Below are 22738 nucleotides of genomic sequence, written 5' to 3'. Positions count from 1 at the left end.
CCCTGGAGCTTCCTCCCAACAGGTGACCAGGGAAAGGGCAGAATCTTCGGAGTGCCCAGGGGTTAGGGCATTAGCCTGGGGTTTCATACACGTTAAGGCCAGAAGGAAGCATTAGCTCATCTCTCCTGATTTTGTGTATATCACGGGCCACTACATGATACCCAATCACACCTATATACAGCCCAGTGATGCTGGACTAAAGCATTTCAGTCATCAAAAGACGAACCCATTGGTTGCCAAAGGCGGCAAACAGTGCCCCTGTGCCAGAGATGGTGATTTCCTGCAATATCTTTGGGGGATCTTACTGCGTTAAATTAATGTATCAGTGTGGGCCAGGGGTTGTCTGTAATCCCATAGCAGGGGAGAGGGACCACAACCCTCCAGGCTCAAAGAACAGTGTGTATGTGTGGAGGGTGTGTGTGTGTGTGTGGGCAGGGGTGATGAGGCAAATTCACTCAGGTTGTAACACCTCCAGGGAGGTCCCATCATCAGGAGCGGGTGCATATTCTGGTTCAAATTGGTTTCTCCAGAGACCAGTGGGCAAAGGAAGGACTTTTGGATAAAGAGCCTGAGTTTAAAGTGACTCAGGGCCTGCTTTCGGATCCAGCATACCGAGAGGATCTTCTGTCCAAGGGGGTCCCCAATCCTTCCTGGGAAGGGTAGGAAAGACTTTGGCCTACAGAGGCCCTGTGAGACTGCGGGGTAAGCTTTTAGCAACCAGCGAGGAACTGTTATTGTTTGATGTGTTTTCTCTGTAATGCTTTTACTTTAAAAATAAAGGTGCTTTCTTATAAAGAGCTGAGCAGTAACTTGTGACTGCTGGAAATTCATCTGCTCCTAACCTCTGAGGAGAAAGCAGAGTGCAGGAGCTGGCCTGGTTAAGCCGTCTGGCTTGCTGGGCAACCCAGTGTAGACAGGAACTATGCAGCCTGGAAAGGAGGCTGGCAGTCAGGCAGGAGGGAGACGTGGGCCTCCGCTTAAGATCGGTAATGGCTGAGGAACCAGGTGCCCACAGAAGGGGAATACAGGTGCAATTGCCCTGAACTGTGACAGCTGCTGATGCTTGAGGTCCCTGCCCTGGCAGGAAATTGATTAAATAAAATATGCCCAGATTATGCTAGCGTGTGAAAGACGTCATTTTAATTCCTGCACTGCTACAGGCATTCTTCGTGACCTTGGGCAAGTCACTTACCCACTGGGCCTCAGTTCTCAGCCTGTAAAATGAAGCTAACAGCAGGGCCCTGCTTCCCACAGGCATTGTGAGGCTATTTGCAGGTAAAACTAGTGTAGTGCTCAGAGAATAGAGTGCATACAGCAGATGGTCTCAGGCTGGTGAGTCCTTTACACAGCTGCCACTTAGTGAATTCCTGCAGGCTGGCTTTTCACATGTTGGTCCTGCACTGGCTTAAGCAAAGCTGAGGTGCTCAATCCTGGCTTGTGTTGCAATAGGAGGAGGAAAGGCCGCAGCATCCCACCTAGAAAGAAGGCACAATGCCCTCGTGGGTCCTGACCAGACTAATGTAAACCCTTAACTCTGACCTCTATTTGGGGCTTACCTTAAGGCTCCTTGTTTTAAAAGCTTGCAAGAAAATCTGAGTTTTCATTTCTTTAAAGGTAAGTTTCTAGCCTTGTGGTTGCAGAGAAAATCTTGAAAACATGAATCGAGTGACTAGAAGCGCTGAAACAAAAGGCAAAGAAAAAGAACTGAATGGTGGTTATTTTTGTTTTTACAAAAATCTCCGGCTTTATAAGCCAGTCTTGTGATTTTGTGGGGCCTGATTTATGGGGTTTAGATGCTGATCTATTGACACGTGCAGTTTACATGGTTCACTCTTTATGTTCAGGGGATGGTGTGTGTCTGTGAAAGTGTGAGGTCGAAGTTGAAGTTGATGGTTTGTGGGCGTTAGATGGGGCAGTCCTTCTATTGTCTAGGAGCTGACAGCATGCTTCATGGTAGGGGATGCTTAAGGTGACAGATAGTTGTTATTTTTGGAGAAGGGAGCTTCCTAGTCCTACTGGTCATTTCTTTGCTTTTCAGGAACTGAATTGGGTGGGTTTTTCATTTAAGCAATCTTAGCTGTTACTTAACATTGGCTTTTTGTTTTGTTTTGTATTAACTATCTAGCTATCTATATCTCGACAGACATCACATTCTATTTAGCTGTGAGCTGCTGGAGAGCTGTGCAGTAAAGGATTAAGCAGTGTGACTCTATATACTTTGAATACTTTCCACCCCAAAGAAAAAAGGAAAGACACAGCAGACCAAAAACAGGAAACATGCGTGGTCCCACAAGAAGCTTGCGTCTTATTTGAATACACCTGGTCATACTGTATGCTGTATCAGCAGACCTTTAAATACTAAGTCCACTGCAAGCAAAGTTTCATGCGTCGAGAGATGGACTGCAGTGAATGCATTTTGCTGATCATTTCTTTTTGCTGTGCTGGGGGTATGTATGTTTTCCTATGGTTAAAAGTCTTGGTGCAAATTGATTTGAGGGCATATGCTGTTCAGAGCTATATGTGACAATGGCGTTTATCAAGCATGAGGCAGATGCTGCTGTGCTTTATAGCCAGAATACAAATCTGCATTGAAAAGAGGAACAGCTTTCTGCAAAGGGTGTATAGTTCATATTGTTTTAATCTGTGGATGCTCACAGGACTGTGAAGGGAGCTGAGAACCAAGATAGAGAGATCCAGCAAGGAATCATTTTACAATGTATATTAGAGCTGGGTGAATAATTTCTAACAAATCCTTCGGTACCTGTCTCTGCCACCCTTACTCACGGTGTGTGCCTGATTTCACAAGTAGTCCCGTTGACTTCAATGGAACTATTTAGGGAATCTGTCACTTACTGTCATTCACAGGGAGCTGAGCCGCTGGGGGTCCTAGACTGTGACTGGGGGTCTGAGATGCTACCACACTAAATAATAACAATTAATTAATGCCTAGGAGGAACGGGGTGAAATTAGCACCAGATTGAGGCTGGCTGTCAGGTGAAGTTTACAAACGGTGAGCTCTGTCTGTCAGGCTGTTGAATGGGGGGTCAGCCCCAAAGTTTACATCACTTAAAACTAGATGGCTCAAAGTCTAGAAATGGATTGCGTTGCAAACCTCCATAGAACAGCTTGTAGGGAGCCAGCATGCACTGGCCAGGGTGATGCTGGCGGGACGGATGAAATTACCCTAATTCTGCAGGTCTTTGCGATCTCGGATTTCTATGCAGAGAAGACTGTTCTTTTCAGGGCTCTGGAGGTGGCTATACTGGCTGCTATATGTCCAGGGATGCATGTACGGTGTCTTGCTAAAGGGAGCGTGTGTCTAGTGGTTAGATTGGATGTCAACACTGCTGGAATCTGTTCCCAGTTTGCGGGGGATGTGTGTCTAGTGGTTAGAGTAGGGGGAATGGGAGTCAAGACTCCTGGGGTCCTATTAGGATTTTTCTGTTATTCAGGGACGGCGTAACAACTGTCAAAACTGAAGATTAAAAAAATCTTTCCTATTATTTGAAGATTGTTTAAAAAGCAAAGTACGTGCAGGACAATGAGGACGTGCCTCACGTCAAACAAAGCAACGGGGACCGGAGCTGAAGTTGATTCTCTCTCTGTAACTCTGTTATTGTTCCTCCATCCTAGCCAGGGCTCAGTGAGGATGCTTTGCCCACCCCTAGCCCCTTCCATTCATGGGTCTCTAAACCCTTTCGAGGCATTAATGACAGAGGCGCTCAAACTCTTTGGGAGGGCGGCCAGTATATTATCCCCATTTCACAGAAGGGGCGGACCAGGAAGGCTGACAGATTGCCCATAATTACACACCCAGGGAGCAGCAGAGATGGACATAGGACCCCTGACTCCCAGTCCTCTGCTCTAACCGGTAACCTAGACACTAGTTCAGAGCCAGATCTAGAACCCAGGAGTCCAGACTCCCACGCTCCTGTTCGAACCACTAGGGAACATTAACAATGTGCAAGACACCATCTACTGAATGGTCTGCAATATGGGGCAAAATGAGATGAGTTCAAGAAAAGGAGAAGACCATGAGACAGCCTCAGTTTGGAATTTCTCATTGGTTTGGTTGGTTCAAAACTGGCTCCATCCCAGGCGAATACAGGCTGTAACTTCCCCTTGGGTTTTCCTGTGTCAGGGGCATACCAAAAAAGTCCCAGACGGCATGAGACCTGCTTTAGACTCACTGCCCATCTCTGATCCCATCGGGAGCTTTTCCCTTGGAATGCTGCTGGTCCTGGACTCTAGCCAGGTTTTAACCTGGATTCTGTCTTACTCGCTTTTGCCTGTTGTCAGAGTTCAGATGAGATGCCTGCTTCATACTGGATGTGTGCTCTGGCTGGGAACTCTGCCCTGGCAGAGGGATTTTCGAGATGATCTAACAGGGCTTTTCTATCAGTCACTATTAAGATCCTAATCATAACACACCGCTCTAGGGCCTGGTTCTCATCTACACTCTGTGCTATTAGCATAAATGAAAATCAAGATCTTTGTCTATTCCTGCCACATCCTGGGAACACACAGCTACATGATAGGTTAGCTATTTTGTTTGTGGTATTTACTGAAACTGAACAACTGTGTGTTTGCAAACTAGGCAGGATGGGGATCTGCTATCTGGGGGGGGCAGAACCCCACTTTGTTGTTTCTCTGCGTTGGGGCAAACCCCCTCCTCTCATGGAAATAATTCACAGGAAAGAGCAGGTGGTAAAATGAGTTGGTTTTGCTTCTAGTTCAACTGACAACAGCAACACAGTCAACGATGAGCTGTCATCCCTCACGACTAATGTTTCCTACCAAAACAAAGCTTTGGTAATCAATAGGATGGGTGAATGTGATTCATTGTACCCTAGGTAAGGGGTGGAAAAGGGCTCTCAGGGACTTCCCCCAACCAAGGAGGGCTGATGCCTTCACAAAATTATCTCCAGGAGAAATGGCCAGTGCTATGTATACACACACACACACACACGTCAAAACCGGGAGGCTTAAAATTGTTTTTATTAACCAGTTTTTCCATAGCGCGGATCAGTCCATTGTCTGAGCACCTAATGAGAGTTCAGCCTTACAGTAGCCCGGTGTGAAGGAGAAGTATTATGATCTTCCTCTCACACATGGGGGTCTAACATTTGCAACAGGCCTTTTGGGTGCCCAACTGGAGACACTTGAAAGGCACTTGCCTTTCAGAAGGCAGGTGCTCAGCACTCTCTGACAAGGCAGTCCCTCTGAGCTGTCTCACGTTCATGGATTTTAAGGCCAGAAGAGACCATTAGATCCTCCAATCCCACAGGTCATTCAATTTCACCCTCTGACCCCTGTATTGAGCCCAGTAACTTGTGTGTGGCTAACACATTTCTTCCAGAAAGGCCTCCAGTCTTCATCTGAGACGTCAAGAGATGGAGACACCACTACTTCCCTCGGCACTTTGCTCCAATGGTTAATCGCCCTCCCTGTTAGAAATCTCAGCCTTATTTCTAAAGTTGGGTACTCAAAATCACGAGCCGCATTTGAAAATCTTAGCTGGGGAAACCGAGGACCAGAGCTTTACCTAAGGCCATACAGGGAGTGTATAGCAGAGGCAGGAATTGCATGTGGATTTCTTGGTCTGCAACCTAGTGCCTCAAACACAAGATCATCTTTTCCTCCTTCAAAGGCTCCGTTCCATCGGCTGATCACTGCTGAATTCCATCCGCTGTGAGATTTCATTGCAAACATTTTGCAGCGCTCCCTTCTTGAGAATTGAGCCCAGTCTAGTTTTAAGGGATTCAAGTGATGGGTCTCCTACGTGACCCCACAATCTAACAGACCTTACTGAATGGAGATTTCCCTGGGAGACTCCATCGAAATTTCCCCTTGCACAATTTCACCTCATTCCTCCTGGGCATTGTTCCACCCTGAACAATTCCCCTCCTGTCAAATATTTATAGACAGTGACCTGTCTCCTTACCCGCATTGCTGTGGTGGTGAATGCCTGCAGCCCCTCATATTGTTGCCGGCACCGAGTGCCGAGAGGCTGAACAACAGCTTGAGTTGGTTCGTTACCCGGTGTGCTACACCCAATAATCACAACGGGGTGGAGAAGCAGAAAAGTTTATTTGAAGCTTCAAAAAGGTACAGGGAGATTTGAATCTCAAATCCTGTACAACAGAGCAGGAAGTTACACAGGCTTTTATACATCCTTTTTCCCAGCATACTTATCCAATAGCAAGCTGCTCCAAGTATCCATATAGCCAGCCAATCCAGTTCCCAGCTAGTTCCCTGATTCTCTGTATCATTTGTTAAACTATACATAAAGCTGCTTTATTGAGCATTGTTCTTCCATATCTCCCCTGTTTGGCCTTGCTTAGTTTCAGGCAGTCTGACTCTGCAGCATACTGTTGCAGATTCTCAGCATAACTGCTGTGTGTGCCTCCAGGCGGGGGGGCCAAGGACACTTGGGCCTAGCACACAGAGCTGCTGCGAGTGCCTGCAGGCAGGAGGGGGGGGGGGGGCAAGGACACCGGGGCCTAGTGCGAGGGGGCTTCATCGACACTCGTGGTCTTCCATCCCCTCGAGTTACCTAGTGGCCATGCCCCAGTGTTCCCAACAACTCCCCCCTTTGAGAACACTCAACAGCCTTGGCTCTGAGTTTTCTCACTTGGGCTACTTATTTCTTTACAATATGACTTTGCATAAGCACTTTGTGATAGCCCTGAAGAGAATGACTTATTAACTTTTGCAAAAGGGCCCTGACACATGATACTGCACAGCATAATACCAGTAATACAAGCAATACAGGAAAGAGAAATTTCAATAGCAGGCTAAATAAACCACCAAGCCAAGATGACAAACCCCAGCCTGAAAACAAGGTTTGCAACCAATCGTTCTCTGGGGCAGTACAGGCAACCTGTGCTCCGGCTCGGGCATGGGCCTCAGCCTGTACCACCTTTTCATAGATCTCATAACTGCTATCATTGACATATACACAACATCGGGGCCCGATGAGGGCACAAACCCCTCCTTGGGATGCCAAGAGATAGTCCAAAGCCAGCCTGTTTTGGAGGGAAAATGTCCTGAGCTGCTGTGCCTCTTTATTTAATGTTTTTACTGCTGACCCTAAATCACTAACCGAGTCCTCTAACTCTAAGGCCACCTTCTCAAGTACCATCTGCAGCCTTACAGTATAGCGGCCTATGCATGCCAGGGCTGGCCCGGTAAACAGTGGTGCTATTCCCAGTACAGAGCACCCTACCAGCTTCTCGGTTGTGAGGGGATTCTTCATATTGCCCTCCAATGCCGTAGTCAGTCGCCGCAGGGTCTTTTCTCGTGACTCAACAGAGGTGTCTCGGGCATTTCTAATCTTTCCTTTGGGCAGTGTGGCAGTTATGGAAAGATGAGGAACTCCATGAGCTATATAACAGCTACCTGTCCAGTTGGCTGGCAGCACCTTGTAAGCCTTTCGGCCACATACAAAATAGTGACCCTGTAGGGCCCAGTAAGGACTATTTCTTAAGGGGATTCCTGGGATATTTAAGGCTGCTTTTCCAAACAGTTCATATGCCCCTAGGGGGGCATCCCATCCTCCTGATTGGGTACAAGTGGGGGCATTTCTAATTGTGCCGTTCAAATTACACTCACCATAGGAACCACTACAAACCCACCATTGGCTTGCTACATTGGAGATATTAACTGGACGGCAAGTTACATTTCCAAACCCCTTTTTTGTGGTAAGATTATTTGTAGTTTCCCTAAAAGGGGAGGAACCATTACACCCACACTGCTGGCCTCCCCTGTTGATCTTTATCCAATACCCATCAGCCCACTGTGTAATAACACAGGAGCTCTTTCCCACAGGATGCCCATAGGGATCAGATTGGTTTCGGGTAAAACATAACACTCCCTCAGTGAGTACTGCAACCGAATACTCCTGGTCCTGATAGGTGGCTTGCTGTAAAGAGGTCTTGTTCCAGAACGGCGAGTCCGTTCTTTCCTGCTCTTTGGTGGCGGCTAATTCTGCTAGGGTCAAGGGCAGCATGTCAAGGGGCATTCCCGTTTTGGGGGACAGTGGAGTTGGAGCACATACCCAGCAATCAGTCTGGTTTGTTAAAGTAACAACATGGTGCGCAAGCAGATTCTCAACATAACTGCTGCGAGTGCCTCCAGGCGGGGGGGCCAAGGACACTTGGGCCTAGCACGCAGAGCTGCTGCGAGTGCCTCCAGGCAGGGGGGGGGGGCAAGGACACCGGGGCCTAGTGCGAGGGGGCTTCATCGACACTCGTGGTCTTCCATCCCCTCGAGTTACCTAGTGGCCATGCCCCAGTGTCCCCAACAACATTAAGGTTCCATTTAGGGTGAATGAACAAATTGATGATGCAAGCATGTTACAGACACGTGCTATAGATGAGTGGTTTTCAAGCTGTGGTCTGCGGACCCCTGGGGGACTGCAGACTATGTCTAAGATTTCCAATGGGATCCGCACCTCCATTTGAAATGTTTTAGAGGTTCACAAATGAAAAGAAGGTTGAAAACCATTGCTCTACATGGTCCTAAGCACATCTGCTGAAGGTAGTCTAGCAGGCTGGGCTGTGTAATCATCCGTTCCAATAGGTCATTTATTAAAACAACGGATTCCTCATTTATTAACCTTTTATCAGTTATTTATAGCTAACCCTTGCAACAGTCATTTTTTTCCCTCTGAACTTATTCGGATTTCTCATCTCCTTCCTGAGCCCACAGTTCCCAGAAAAGAGCACAGTAATCTAACTAAGCCTCATGTTGCCAGGGACTGTCACCTCCAGCATGGAGTCTGTCTCAGAACTGCTCTGAGTCAAGCAAAGGCTTTCCCCTTTGTCCTGCACTTAAAGGCCTCCTCAGAGTCCTGGGGGTTTTGAACGTCAGCTCCGGATGCCTTCAAAACAGGGCAAGCGCCGCTCATCAATGCAGATGCTTTGATGCTTTACTGAGTCAGGGTCTCTTTGCACGTTCTGCTCTGGCTTTGCAACGGAGCCTTCGTCCGACTCTGAACACGGTTTTTATACCGGTTTAGCTCTTTCATTTAGGGCTGTGAGTTTGAATTCTACCAGTGTAGTCAGACCAGTGCCACCTGGGGTAATTAGACCAGTACAATCCTTAGACCAGTATAACTTATTCCCCTTCTCTGGAGGAATAACTAGCCCAATATAAAGCACCTTTCTACCTGTCTAACTGCATTCACACTGGGGGGGACTGTATCACTTTAACTAGCCTGGCATCGTTAAAGTGGTACAAGCTGTGAGTGTAGACAAGGCCTTGGTGTGATTAGCAACTGGCCCCTCAGCTAAGCAGGGGAATGATGAAAGCAGCAGGGAGATTATCATAGAGCTGCCATTTTTTCTGACAACCTAAAAGCACTTGAAGAAAACCGTTGCTGAAAATGAAAACTTTTTCACTTGTGTCGATTTTTCAAGGGAACACAACTCATTTCCTGTCAGCTCGCGAAGGGAGCGGGGGTTCTTGGGACGCGAACCAGCCCAGGCGTCGACCAACCGGGCCAGCCCCTGCCACCCTGACCTTGCCGTGCAAACATTGCCACTAATTTCAGCACGACAACGGGCCAGATCCTCAGCTGGTGTCACAGCGCTACATCAACTTACAGTAGCTGGTCTCTGAGCCATTGACATCAGTGGAACGCTGGCCAAACAGCACGGGCTGGAGGTCTGGCTGCTATTGACTTCAATGGAGAACAGCCGAGTGACAGCAGGTGCAGACTTCTTAGAAAGACACGAGGTGCAATTCTTCCTGTTTTTAACCTACTCAGATAGAGACGGAACATCCATTGAAAACGTTTTCTGTTTCTTGCCCGAACGGGCTGGTGTGTTCTTGGCCCTGGCGGATATTGGGGTGTTCCCAGCTTTGGACCGCCAAGCGTTCTCGTTACTACAAATCGAAAGGTCCGTCTACACTGCACGCGCCTTTCAGTGGCATGTGGAGTCCATACACCGTGCGCCTTCTAGCCTGGGTATAAACAGCTGTACAGTCAGTGAGGCAATGCTTAGGCAAGTAGAATAAAGACATGCCTGAACCCTAAGGTATGTACCCTACGTTCTCTCTACATACCCAAGCTGGGCCTCCCTTGTCTACGCTGTGATTTTTTCACCGCCTAGTGTCCCCCTGCCTTCCCTCCGCCAGAGCCTTTCATTGCCACTTGTAGACAATGGTTCCTTCTCGGGAACAGAGCAGGGGAGGGAGAAATTCAGAGAGGCACAATTGAAACCCTGCTTCCTCCTTCCACCAGCAGCACCATCAACAGCCTCTGGCCCTCACTAACTGTGCAGCAGCGCTGGATGGTGTGCGGGGGGCAGAGCCAAGACTGCGCTCCTCCCTGCCCACTTGTCTTACTCCCCCTTGTGCACAGTCAACCTGTGGAACTCCTTGCCAGAAGATGTTGTGAGGGCCAAGACTATAGCAGGGTTCAAAAAGAACTAGATAAGTTCCTGGAGGATAGGTCCATCAATGGCTATTAGCCAGGATGGGCAGGGGTGGTGTGCCCAGCCTCTGTTTGCCAAAAGCTGGGAATGGACAACAGGGGCTAGATCACTTGATGATTCCCTGTTCTGTTCATTCCCTCTGAAGCACCTGGCACTGGCCACTGTTGGAAGACAGGATGCTGGGCTGGATGGACCTTTGGTCTGACCCAGTGGGGCCGTTCTTATGGAGCAGCAGTGCAACCCAAGACACAAGCACACTCTTAGTAATGGAACAGGGTTTGCTAGTTGGTGGACCTTGGCCACCAAACTTTTGCTGGCTTGTTGCCAACTCTTGTAATTTTATCACGAGTCTGCTTTTTGGTGGAGGGGAGGGAGGTTTCTTCAAACCCCATGTCCTGGAGGCACATGATTAGGTGAGTATCTCCGCTTTCACTAGAAATAATAATGAAAGTAAGTTTCTAGCACTCCTGTTTGCGGAGCAAAGCTACAAAGGAAGCCTGACTGTAACCCTAAAGGCGCAGCAAGCAGATGGCAAATAAAAGAGCTCCAGAATGTATAACTTTTTAAACATCTCATGATGTTTTTGAGGTCTGACTCGTGATTTTTGAACTCTTGGGGTGGACGACACTGTGTATGTTGCCGTCTGTAAAACACCAACTCATGTCTGTGCTAACTCTGTTTCGTTGCTCCTTGCAGGCATGAGCTCTGGGTCGGAAAAAACAGTCTACGGAAGCCTGGGGGGCTCAACGCTGTTGAGCATAACGCCCGAACTTCAGAATTTTACTCTGCAATTTGGCAAAGCTCTATGGAAAGTAGGTGCGTCGGCTAAAGACACAAAGACATTTATCGTCGAGTATTCTGGAAATCATACCAATTTAATGGCAGATAAAGAGCGGATCAAGTTTCATCCAGAGAACTTCTCCTTGGAAATACTGGAGACCAGGAGAGAGGATGCAGGGCACTATGAATACACGGTGAACAAACGCTTTGAGGAACAGTCTTTGCAGTTCCAGTTGGAAGTGTATGGTAATGAGCACAGTATTCGTATGCGGGTTTGGGGACCTACCCTGGGTCCGATCGCTGGTCTAGCTCTGTGGCTGATCAGTTCCTAGGAGAAAAGGCTATTGGCCTGATGAAAATGAGGCATGCTTTCAGTTATTCCAGCCTCAGGTAGCTGGGGGTCCTGGAGGGAGTGGGGCAAGAGTGCTGGCTGTGGGAAGAGCTGCTACCTATTCCAGTCCCAGCCTCTCCCTGCAAGGGGTGCTGGAGAGACCCTGGTACTCCCCCCTCCATCAGCCTCAGCATGGTTCAAACACCCTCCAGCACCCAACGGCCCACACACCCTTTGGCACCCACCCACCTACCCAGCACACCCAGACACCCTCCTCCCCACCTGCTACGGACACCCCAGCACCCAGACACCCTAGCGAGAGGGCCCACGTTTTGTGCAAGCCTTGCGTGGAGCAGATAATCTGACATTCATGGGTGTATGCAAATTATTCACAAATATGCAAATGATTTCATGACATAATTTGCATAAAACACGACTCATGGAGCTGCATTGAACTTGGCAGCCAGGGGAGGCCTTAGCAGCTAGACCTTGCTGCTCAGTCCAATGGCGCCCATGTTGCCGGCATCTAAATGCCCTGGAGATGGGATGACCCAGAGCAGGACTGGGAGCCAGATCAGGCCGGCAGCCTTTCACTCAGGGCTGTCCGTTCCATCCTTCCCCAGATAATCAGTTTGTCTCCCCGCCCTGTCACTCCCTACAGAGCAGGTGTCCATCCCCAACCTCCAGATGGTCAGCAAGACCCTGGGGAACGAGAGCTGCGCCATGAACCTGAGCTGCCTGGTGACGAGCGGGGACAACGTGACCTACAGCTGGAATTGCAGCGAGGGCAACGCCTCCCAGCTGCATCCATACAATGACAGCTTCCTGCACCTCTCCTTCACCCCGGGGGAGGGCAGCGTCTCTTGCACCTGCACCGCCAGGAACAGAGTCAGCCAGCAAGCCACCAGGCTCAGCTTCCCCGTGGAGTGCAGCAACAAGCCAGGCGGTAAGTGGTGCTGGAGGAGAGAGGGGCAAATCCCCTCCTACTGCGCAGTGGCTGGGCCCACCGGGCTATGATCTATGGGCCAGATCCCCAGCTGGCGTAAATCAGCTGCGCCAGGCCTTGGCCCAACATCCTTACCTTGCAGTGGGTCTCCCGGGCAGGCTCTGGATCCACCTCTACCCTCAGGGCCCATGTCTCTGAGCTCAGAACTGAGCCCTGGGCCCTGCCAACCTGGCTCAAACTCACGGGCACCGCCCATGACGCGGGCATTGAGACTGGCCCTGTGGAAGTATTGGTGCCGAAGTGGGCCAGATCCTCAGCTGGTGCATATCAGCACAGCTCCTTTGAAATCAACGGGCCTGATTCTCCTCTTGCATATGCCCATGTAAAGCAGGACTAGCTCAAAGGGCCCATTTCAGCAGCCAGATGCGGGCTCCGGGCATTCAGAGGTCTGGGTAAGGAGCCATTTGTAGTGGTCCTACAAACCCCCAAACTACATCTCATATTCTTGAGCTCCATCTGCTGGCACCTTATCTACTCACTATTTACATCTAGACAGACACCGGGACTGGTCAGTTTCCTTGTGGGGCTGAGGACATTGAGGGCTGATTTACACCAGGGTCTTTTACACCACTCTGGCTGCATAAAGCAGCCTTAATGAGGGCCCTGACTGTAATTTGCATCCACTTTAAAGACCTCTTTGCCCTGCGGGAGCTTTAATGTAAATAAAAATACCGCCTCTGGTTTCATGGTCGCTTGGTTTTCAGAGCTAATCATGCAGCAGCCTCGGCTACAGTACAGGAAAGCCCAAGGTTGGACATAAATCGCACCTAGATTGTAACATTAAAACCCTCTGTGGGAACTTCCTCTCGAATAGCCTCTGGGGGATAGAACTCTCTCACTCTCTCATTGGGGTTTTTCTGACACCTCCTTTATGACACGGGGAACTTTTATGGGGTGTTTTAATGAGATATTTAAACCTCAACCTGGGACATTTTTCTTTTAAGTCTCCATTCCTTTGAATGAACATTGTCAGAGGCCACAAGCCTCAGATTTCCACCCTGCCCCTTGCTAGCCTGTGTTGGTGGGGGGAAACCCACCCCCTTAATTAGCTGGACCAGGCCCTTTACAAACATGGACCATATGATAGTCCTACTGCAAAAGTAACTAGAGCATCAGGGCTGGGAGCCAACTCCTAAGGAGCAGAACCAGTATAGACATAAAAAAGGACAACAAGGAGTCTGTGCCTGATTTTCATTCACCCCTAGGCCTCTTTACGCCTCATGGTAAAGGGACCTTGGAGCGAGTGGGAATCAGATCCACGGTTGTTTGACACTAGGACTCCCATTGTCTCCTTGGTTCCTTGTGCTCCCCTCTTTGGCCTGTTGTCTCTTGTGTTCTACATAGATTGGAAGCTCTTTGGGGGCGGGGCCGTCCCTTTGCTCTGTGTTTGTACAGCACCTAGTGCCATGGGGGCCTGGTCCACGACGGGGGCTCCTAGACACCCCCCAGTACCAACGATAGCTATTGATAATGAGAGATCAGCATTGGGTGTAGTCCATCCTCCGTGGCGTCACCCCGCCGCAGTGGTCTCACCGCCCGCGGGAGCTTGGCAAGCCAGCTGTGTGAATGGAGTCAGGCCGCTGTAAAACCAGAGCGAAGCAGGGATGGGTGGAGCAGCTCCAGGCATTTGGCACGTGATTGGGAAGCGTAAGAATTCGGCCCCTAGGACCACATTTTAAGAGCGCTTGTAAGCGGGTGCTCTCACCTTTAGGGTGCCCCCTCATGCCTGGACACAGGGTTACAGGGGACTTCACCTCTCCCGTCCTCCTCCCACTGCCTTGGCCCTGCGATGGCCAGTTCCAGCCGGTGTCTTCTTTTGACTTCCCCTCTAGGGTCGTCAAGGGCCCAGCCCTTCTGCCAAGTCACGTGACAGTTCGCGCCCCTCCCGGGGTTACTAAAGCTCCAACTTAAAGTGCACGAACAAACAACGTCCCCCCTCTCTGTTCTGCCCCTCTGGGGCTCGACTGGACTCCTTGGCTTCTTGGCCCCGGCCGAGGTCCTCCTGAACGGCTTCTTCCCCAGCACAATTCCCCACTTCTCCCTCCCCTACGCTACACCCTGGGGTACCTCAGCCTGGCCTCCGGCAGCTCCTCCCAGAGGAGAACTCGCCTTGTTCCCCCTCCAGCATCCTCCTTCCTCCACTGAGGTCCCAGCTCCAGTTAAGTAGCTCTGGTCCTGCTTCACCATCGCAGCTCGGGTCGCTAATTAACCCTTACGCTGCCAGCTCACCAGTGAGGCTGAGGGACAGCAAGAGACTTAGGGTTGGATGTTTAAAGGTATTTAGGTGCCCAACTCTCATTGGTTTCAATGGGCATTGGATGCATAAGTACCTTTAAAAATCCAGCCCCTAGTGACTTTTGAATTTCAATTAGATTTAGACTTTTAAAGCCCAGACCCTCAAAGGTATTTAGGTTCCTAACTTCCTTTGAAACCAATGGGAGTAAGGAGCTTGAATACTTTTGAGAATCTGGGTGCTTGGGCTCCTAAATCATTTAAGTGCTTTTGAAAACTTTTCCCTGGCCTAGCAAAACACAAGCGTGCTTAACTTTAAGCACATGAGTAGCTCTACTATATAGACAATGGATCTGACGCTCAGCTACACTGAAGCCTACACATGTGTAAAAGGGTTGTAATTGACTCCCGCTTTTATGTCCCCTTTACTCTGCCAGAGAGAGTCCCAATGGGGCTATTTACACATTTAAAGTGAAGCCCGGATTGGGACCTTCCGTACCTTCTGCTGATTCTGCACTTCCTGTGTTTTCTGTCTGTTGTACACAAAAATAATAAACCGCGATTAAAGAGATAAATGAAGCGGCAATGTGATCTGAAAGCCGCATGAGCCCTTGCTCCTGTTTAACGATCACCCCCACCCCCTTAGAACAGTGCACCAAATTCAGGGACCAGTTATTGAGCATCTTCTTTTCTTTGTAAATTACTTTCCAGGCTCGCTCAGGAATGAGCTCTTGGAATTCATCGTGCCAATAGCCATTGTGGGGGTTCTGGTCCTCTGTGCAGGGGTCACATACCGGCTACGACACAAAGGTAGGATTTCATGGCATTGGGAACTTGTTATGGTCTTAGGCCAAGTCCACACTGTAAACCTAACTTCTGTGGGCACACAGCCGCCAGCACAAGCTTGTGCGTGGCTACACCTTGCTGGTACTGAGTGTACTGTCAGCGTGGGGCATTGTGGGACGGCTCGTGAAAGCCAGTAACAGTCGATGTAAGCCATGGAGTGTCTACCCTGACACCGCGTCCGCCGAATTACACCTCCCGTGACGCTACGCCGCTCGGGGAGCTGGAGTTAACTGGGCGCAGCAGGACAGGTAAATTAGCGGGAGCCAAACTGAAGCGTAGCCACTTCCAGCGTTAGGTTGAGGTGAGCTGCTGTGCATTGATCGGACACCAAGCCGCTGTCCTGGTCAGTGCGCAGCTTTGTACCAGTGTGACGCGGCCCGCGAGGGCTCTAGTCATTCACACCAGCACAACCCTAGTGATACTGGTCTAAAGGCATCTTAGTATAGCTTATTCCCCTTCCCACACGAGACTAAACACCTTTCCTACTGGCCTAACTCCGTCCACTCAAGGGCGGGGGGCGGGGGCGGGATTTGTAGTGCTTTACGCCAATATAGTTAAAGCCGTACGACATTTGTGTTTAGATGAGTCTTTAGGGTGAACTTTATTCCTATGCAAAGGGCCAGCACGCAGTCTTTGCACCGCCTTCATTAGCCTGTGGAACTCATTGCCACAAGGAGTCATTGAGGCCAAACATTTAGCAGCATTCAAAGCAGGGTTGGACACATACACCAGATAATGAGAACATCCAGAGTTCTAAGGTACTTACCTGGTGCCCATCACTGCAGCAACGGGGCATCTCACAATTTTTAATACAGTCATCCTCGCAGCACCCCTGTGATGTAGGGAAGTGCTGTTTTTTTACTCATGGGGACCGCAGGCACGGAGAGATTGAGGCCAGGCCTACACTGGAAAAGCTTTGCAGTTCTATAGCTATCCTGACAAACCTTCCTAGTGCAGATGCAGTTTATGCGGCAAAAGTTGCTTTTGCTGGTGTGGCATATACTGGCTCCCCAAAGGAAATAAGCCATACCCACAAAAGCGCTTCTTTTCTGGTGCAATTGTGCCTACGCTAGGGCTTTTGCTGGTATTAAAACGTCATTAAAAATCTCACCCCAACCACTTGACTACTCCAGCAAAAGATTCTAGTGCAGACCTGGCCTTCAGCAGCTGGTGCTTGGCCGCTGGCAGATACGGGAGCGTGGGCTAATAGACCCTGGGTCTGACCCAGTCTGGAAACGCCTGCATGCGTCTCTGCACATGAGTGAATTTCACCTGTATTGAGCAGTCTAGCATGGGGAAGAGACTAGCCATGCATTCAGTCTCAAGGGAGCTCCACCTAGTAGTTATTTTAGTTTTAAAGAGAACAGAAACATACAGAGTTAAGAGGCAGGAAGGAAGGTTTTTAAAAAAATGTAACCACTTGATCGTGTGACTCCGATATTCATAATATACTCTTCTGATATGATCTCCTCTTATGACTTCAAGGGGCAGTGAGGGATCCTAGCTTAGATATAACATGCTAGGTATCTCACATACATCTTAGATAAATAGAAAGGCATGGTGCAAGTAATTTACCCTTGTGCTTCACTTTGTGCAGGCACTTATGTTAGTGCAACGTGAGTGCAAATCAGAACAACAGTGTTTCACACCCACTTTGCGTAGGTGCAAATGTCTGCACAAAGTGCCAGGCAATGGCTGATCCTCCTAGAAGCTATACTTTGGGCACCTCATGCGCCCATTGTCCTCTATAGGCCAGACGCCTGGTTGAACTACGTGTCCCATGATGCATGGCTCTCTCCCTTCTTCATGAGGAGAGCTGGTATAGCATAGAGAAAAGGAGGACTTGTGGCACCTTAGAGACTAACCAATTTATTAGAGCATGAGCTTTCGTGAGCTACAGCTCACTTCCTCAGATGCATATCGTGGAAACTGCAGCAGGCTTTATATATACACAGAGAATATGAAACAATACCTATTCCCACCCCACTGTCCTGCTGGTAATAGCTTATCTAAAGTGATTTCCAGCACAAATCCAGGTTTTCTGCCTGCTGCAGTTTCCACGATATGCATCTGAGGAAGTGAGCTGTAGCTCACGAAAGCTCATGCTCTAATAAATTGGTTAGTCTCTAAGGTGCCACAAGTCCTCCTTTTCTTTTTGCGAATACAGACTAACACGGCTGTTACTCTGAAACCTGGTATAGCATAGGAATCCCTGGGCATGGTGCATCATGGGAGATGCAGTCCAGCCAGAGAGTTCAGCCCATAAAGAAGAATGGGAGCATAAATCATCTGGAACTACAACTTCCATGAGGCCATTTTAAATGGACATCTTTCAACTTTTGGCTTAAATATTTTTTTCAATATTGTGACAAAATATTGAAATTTTCTGTCAAAAGCAGATGCTTTTCATGAAAAATTTTTGTTTAGCTGAGAACCTTAATTTTTCTGTCAAAAAACCCTATGGATGGAAAATTTTTGACCTGCCCTGTCCATCAGCCTTTCACGACACCCAGTGGAGTTGAAGGGGGATGTGACTGGTTTCAGGTGGCTGAACTTCCGAAAGCTTGGGAACTGCTATCTTAGAGGAAGCCAGACTTTCATTAGGACCTTATTGGGTGACGAACGTTTAGACTGCAAGAATTGTGATGTATTCTGACAGGTCCTTGCCTGTATCTCTACGAATCTAGATCGCAAGGCTGACATGGTCACATTCGTGTGTCTCCTGCCCTAAAAACCCTTGAAATTGTTTTTCCAATCAGGCCAAAAAGAGCATTCTCAGCTGAAGGAGGAAAAGGAAAGTTGCACAATTTACTCACAAGTCCAGAGGGTGGAGGTGAGTTTGGGCGTTTGCTCTTCGTGTGCGACAGAACTTGGGTGCAGCCCCCCAGCCCCCACCTAGGCGGCCATGGCCTTCCATTGGAAGGTTAAAGTCCCGTCTACAACATGGGTGAATTCTACCCAGGGAAGCGGGCCACAAGGCTCATGTATCATTTACGTCCTGCTTTGCTAGAGTTTGAGTTGTGCATAGGCGTTTCCACACAAAGGGGAGTTGACACCCTTCTGGGACTGATTTTAAACTGCATTAGCGTCCAGCTGTACTCAGAAAACTCACCATGTTCACCTAGTTTAGGGCTGCCAACTCTCCAGGATTGGCCTGGAGTCTCCAGGAATTAAAGATTAATCTTTAATTAAAGATTATGTCAAGCGATGAAATCTCCAGGAATCCATCCAGCCAAAATCGGCAACCCTAACTTAGCTCCTTCCCGCTCCCTGGACCTGCGCCCGAGTCGTGAGTCACTGAGTCCTCTCATTTTACCACCCTGAAGAAGTTTACGTCCCGTCTGCCGAGCAGGGACAGACGCAGCTATGGGGTGTGTGACGGATGCCACTCTGCCTCGCACAGCAGCCCTGGCCCCAGCTGAGTTTTCACAGGGGCAAGTTCAGAGAAGCCTCTATGGGTACGTCTGCACTGCAGCTCTGTGGGACCCGGGCTTGTGGATGCTGTATTTACAAGCCTGCACCTGAGCATCCAGGCTGTATCGTGAACCTGGGCTTCCAATTGCTGGACCTGGATCTCATGGCCTTGCTAACTCATTCATACTGCATGACACAGACCTTCTGACTCGGAGCTGCGCCTTGACCTGTGTCCAGGCTGCAAAATGACAGGGCTTGGACCTGAGTCCCAGCTGGGCTTGGGCTCTGACCGTCTCCTTCACAGGGTCCTGAGTGCTCGCTGACCCGAGTCAGACTGATTTGTGTGTGGATGGAAAGGGGGCTAGGGCTCACACCTGAGTCAATGCCCGGCCATAGCGTGGGGTGTAGACATTCATGCAGCTCTGCCGGACTTGAGAACTAGCCCCATGTTTCTCACCTCTCAGTGACTCCCTGATCTAGTCACTAAGAGGACATTTTGCGTTGGTTTCCTAGCAGCCAGCCCGGCTACATTCCCTGCTGGGCAAGCCATGCTGAGTTCTTCCCTTCTTGCAAATCACCCGAGGTTCTGCAGGCCAAATTCTGCCCTCAGTGACCCCCGTGCAGCCCTGTTGCCTGCCACACCCATGTGATTGCAGGGCTCGAGCGCACTGAGCAAGAGGCACTGAGCGCACCGTTCAGCTGCTGATGCATTTGAAGGAGTCGCCTGGTGCAATGTTGCAAACTTCTCCCCGCCATAACATGGCTGTCATGCATGAGGGCTGGTCAACGAAAACGCTTCCAAGACCCCCCGTAAGGAGAATCTTACCTGCTGCAGCATAAATACTGATAACATCAGAGACAGACCCAAGGACAGACCTGAATGGAGAGCAACTAGCCCCGTCACAGTGTCCTACTGGAAGCGGTTCCTGACCACTAAACCCCCTACCTGTCTAACGCTGAGGTCATTTCCTAGTTCAGTGGGAGTTTACCCAAGTAATGCCCCAAAACATGGCTCTGCTCGCTGGGCGAGTCTCAAAGAGAAGGCAGGGAGCCCTGTGAGCCAGACACTTTTGGCCACTGGGTGTCGATAGAGGCTCGTCATTGAATCCGTACATAGCGTGGACCAAAGGACGCACTATGAGATCAAAAGGAGGACTTGTGGCACCTTAGAGACTAACCAATTTATTTGAGCATAAGCTTTCGTGAGCTACAGCTCACTGCATCGGATGCTGTAGCTCACGAAAGCTCATGCTCAAATAAATGGGTTAGTCTCTAAGGTGCCACACGTCCTCCTTTTCTTTTTGCGAATACAGACTAACCCGGCTGCTCCTCTGAAACCTGTCACTATGAGATCAGAATCAGGTTTTTTTGTTGCAAAAGCTGAGGTGGCTAAAGCGGGCTGTCGGGGACGGTGTGGAGCGGCTGTGCAGTGCCTGGGGATTTCGCCTCTGGGCGGCTGGCTTGGCCCCCAGCGGCAGTCACGCTCCAGCGAGATGAATTTGGTCTCTGGCCAGGCACTGGCAGGCAATGGGCCACGGCTGGGAGCTCTCTGCATGTCCTGCTGGGAGAGACTGGGGCGGGAGCAGCAAGGAGCACCCTCAACTCAACCCCTCTTTGAGCATGCAGCCCCACTGCACATCTGGCCAGTTCTGCTGGCTGGTGATGGTGTAGAGAGGCATGCTGGCCTACTTGCTGGCCTGGGGGAATCTAGCCTGTAATTCAGAAGCGGCCAGTGTAACGTCAGCTTCGTCAGAGAGAATTTCTCCCAAGACCCTCACAGTCACAGGTGGTTTCCTGGCCCACCTTTGAGCACGGTCTCCAGGAGGCTGAGTGCCGCAGTTAGCATATGCCGCTCTCCCTATCTGGGCAGGAAGTGGTGGGTTCCTTCCGCTGAAGACGTTGGGCTCACAGGTTTCTCTCTTTGCACAGCAGCCGAAAAGCCCTCGCCCCCCTCCCGCGGAGGAGAGCTCTGAGTGCACCACCATCTACGTCTCCGCCACCGGGCTACCTCCAGACACTACTCAGGTGAGAGGGAGTTCGTGTGCCTTTAATTGCCAGCCCTGCAGCTAAAGCATCCCCTTGGAGGAAACGGCTGTCATCAGCGATCCCCTCCTGCAAGGAGCTCCTCACTCCTATTGCGTCCAGCCCTTCGCTCTAGGAGCAGACGGTGGGTCACCGCAAAAAAATTGGGCCAACCCAGGCTGAGCAGAAAAGAGGTTGGGCCCAATCCTCCACCGGGTTCAGTGGAGTTACTCCTGATTTACATCTGCCGAGGGGCCGGCGCTGGAGGTGCAGATGAGCGTGTCTGGGGATGTTTGCCCAGCTCATTCGCTGGCACTAGAAACGTCCGGCCTGGGAACGCAGGCAAAGCACCGGGAAGCTTTTTCGGCAGCTGAGCTGGCCGTTTGCACAACAGCCCCGCAGCATGAGGTGCCAGCGGGTTTTCATCCCTGAACGTTCAGCCCCACAGCACAAATCTCTGACCCTGAGCTCCGGGATTAGATCGTAACGTAGGACCAGCAGGGACCTCCTGGGTCCCAGAGGCCTGTCCCTGCTCTCTCAGCCACCCCCCTCGCAGAATCCCATTCATAAACTTGATCAAATTCCATCCTCAGACCAACTGGGTTGCTTGCCCATCCCTTCTCCCCACTACTGAGAGGCAGCCCCAGAACCTCCCTCCTCTGATGGTTAGAAATCTTCTCATCTCCAGCCTCAGTTTACTCCTGGCCGGTTTATCCCCATTTGTTCTGGTGCCAATATTGTCCATTAGTTTCAATGGCTCTTCTCCCTCCCTGGTGTTTCCCCCGCTGTATGCACAGAGAGCCATGAGATTCCCCTCTCAGCCTGCCTTTGGCTAGGCTAAACAAGCTGAGCTCTTTTGGCCCTCTCTGGAAAGATCAGCCCTCCATTCCCTGCTCACCCTGGCAGCTCTTCTCTGCCCCTGCTCCAGTTTGAATTAGATGGCAGCAGTAGTAGGCTGTTATCTTCCAGTGGCCTACCACACACATACGCACACACACTCTGCCAGCGTATTACACGTCTCCTTCTTCCTGCAGGGCTGGGAGCAGGACAGGCAATTCTTGAACTCAGCTCCCCAGCTGATGGGCCAGAGGGTGCTTTGCTTCCCGCTCCCTTTAATGCTGGAAGTGGCAGCAGAGGCCATGGGGCTGCAGGGGGTTTTGTCGGCTCATCAATCCATGAGCATTACTTGGTTTGCGCACTCACTGTCTGTTCTTGCCCTATTTTCTTTCCCAGCCCCAAGATCCAGGGCTGATGACCATTTATGCCAGTGTGATGCCCATAACAAGCTGAGACCCTCCCTGGGGAATGTGCAAAATTGTAGCTGCTCTGGAGACACCGACGGACTTTTACCCTGCACGCAGCAGAAACCCATCTCTCCAGCTGGCTGAACTTTTACCCACGTCCACGTGAAACCCCCTTGGCTCCACAGAAATGGGATAGAACTCCACCGTGCAATAGCGTTTGGCATAACATGCCTCATCTCATCCCAACCGAGTCCCAAGGCTGTAAACGAGAGTCACAGAGTTTGTAACAGCAGAGCAGAGGGGAAGAATCTAAGTGAAGCGAGACATCCATGAGGGACTTTGCTATTGACTTTACTTGAGAGGCTCCCAAAGACAACGATGATGGGTGGCCGTATAAAACCCTAGGTTGGACAGATAGAGA

General features: G+C 50.1%; 1 protein-coding gene across 1 annotated transcript; it reads left to right on the top strand.

The window, feature by feature from the left end:
• Positions 1-2383: 2383 nt before the first annotated feature.
• LOC311512159 (signaling lymphocytic activation molecule-like) lies at positions 2384-22363 on the top strand (the record flags this gene model as incomplete). Its single annotated transcript, XM_084613217.1, has 7 exons — positions 2384-2447; positions 11139-11468; positions 12215-12499; positions 15503-15601; positions 18397-18470; positions 20981-21076; positions 22307-22363. The coding sequence occupies 7 exons, from the start codon at positions 2384-2386 to the stop codon at positions 22361-22363; spliced, it is 1005 nt and encodes a 334-aa protein (XP_084469343.1).
• Between the last annotated feature and the right edge of the window lie 375 nt (positions 22364-22738).

The sequence above is a fragment of the Lepidochelys olivacea genome (genome assembly GCF_965140295.1).
Source record: "Lepidochelys olivacea isolate rLepOli2 genome assembly, chromosome: 24".
Taxonomy (NCBI): Eukaryota; Metazoa; Chordata; order Testudines; family Cheloniidae; genus Lepidochelys; species Lepidochelys olivacea.
This window is presented reverse-complemented; position numbering and strand designations above follow the sequence as displayed.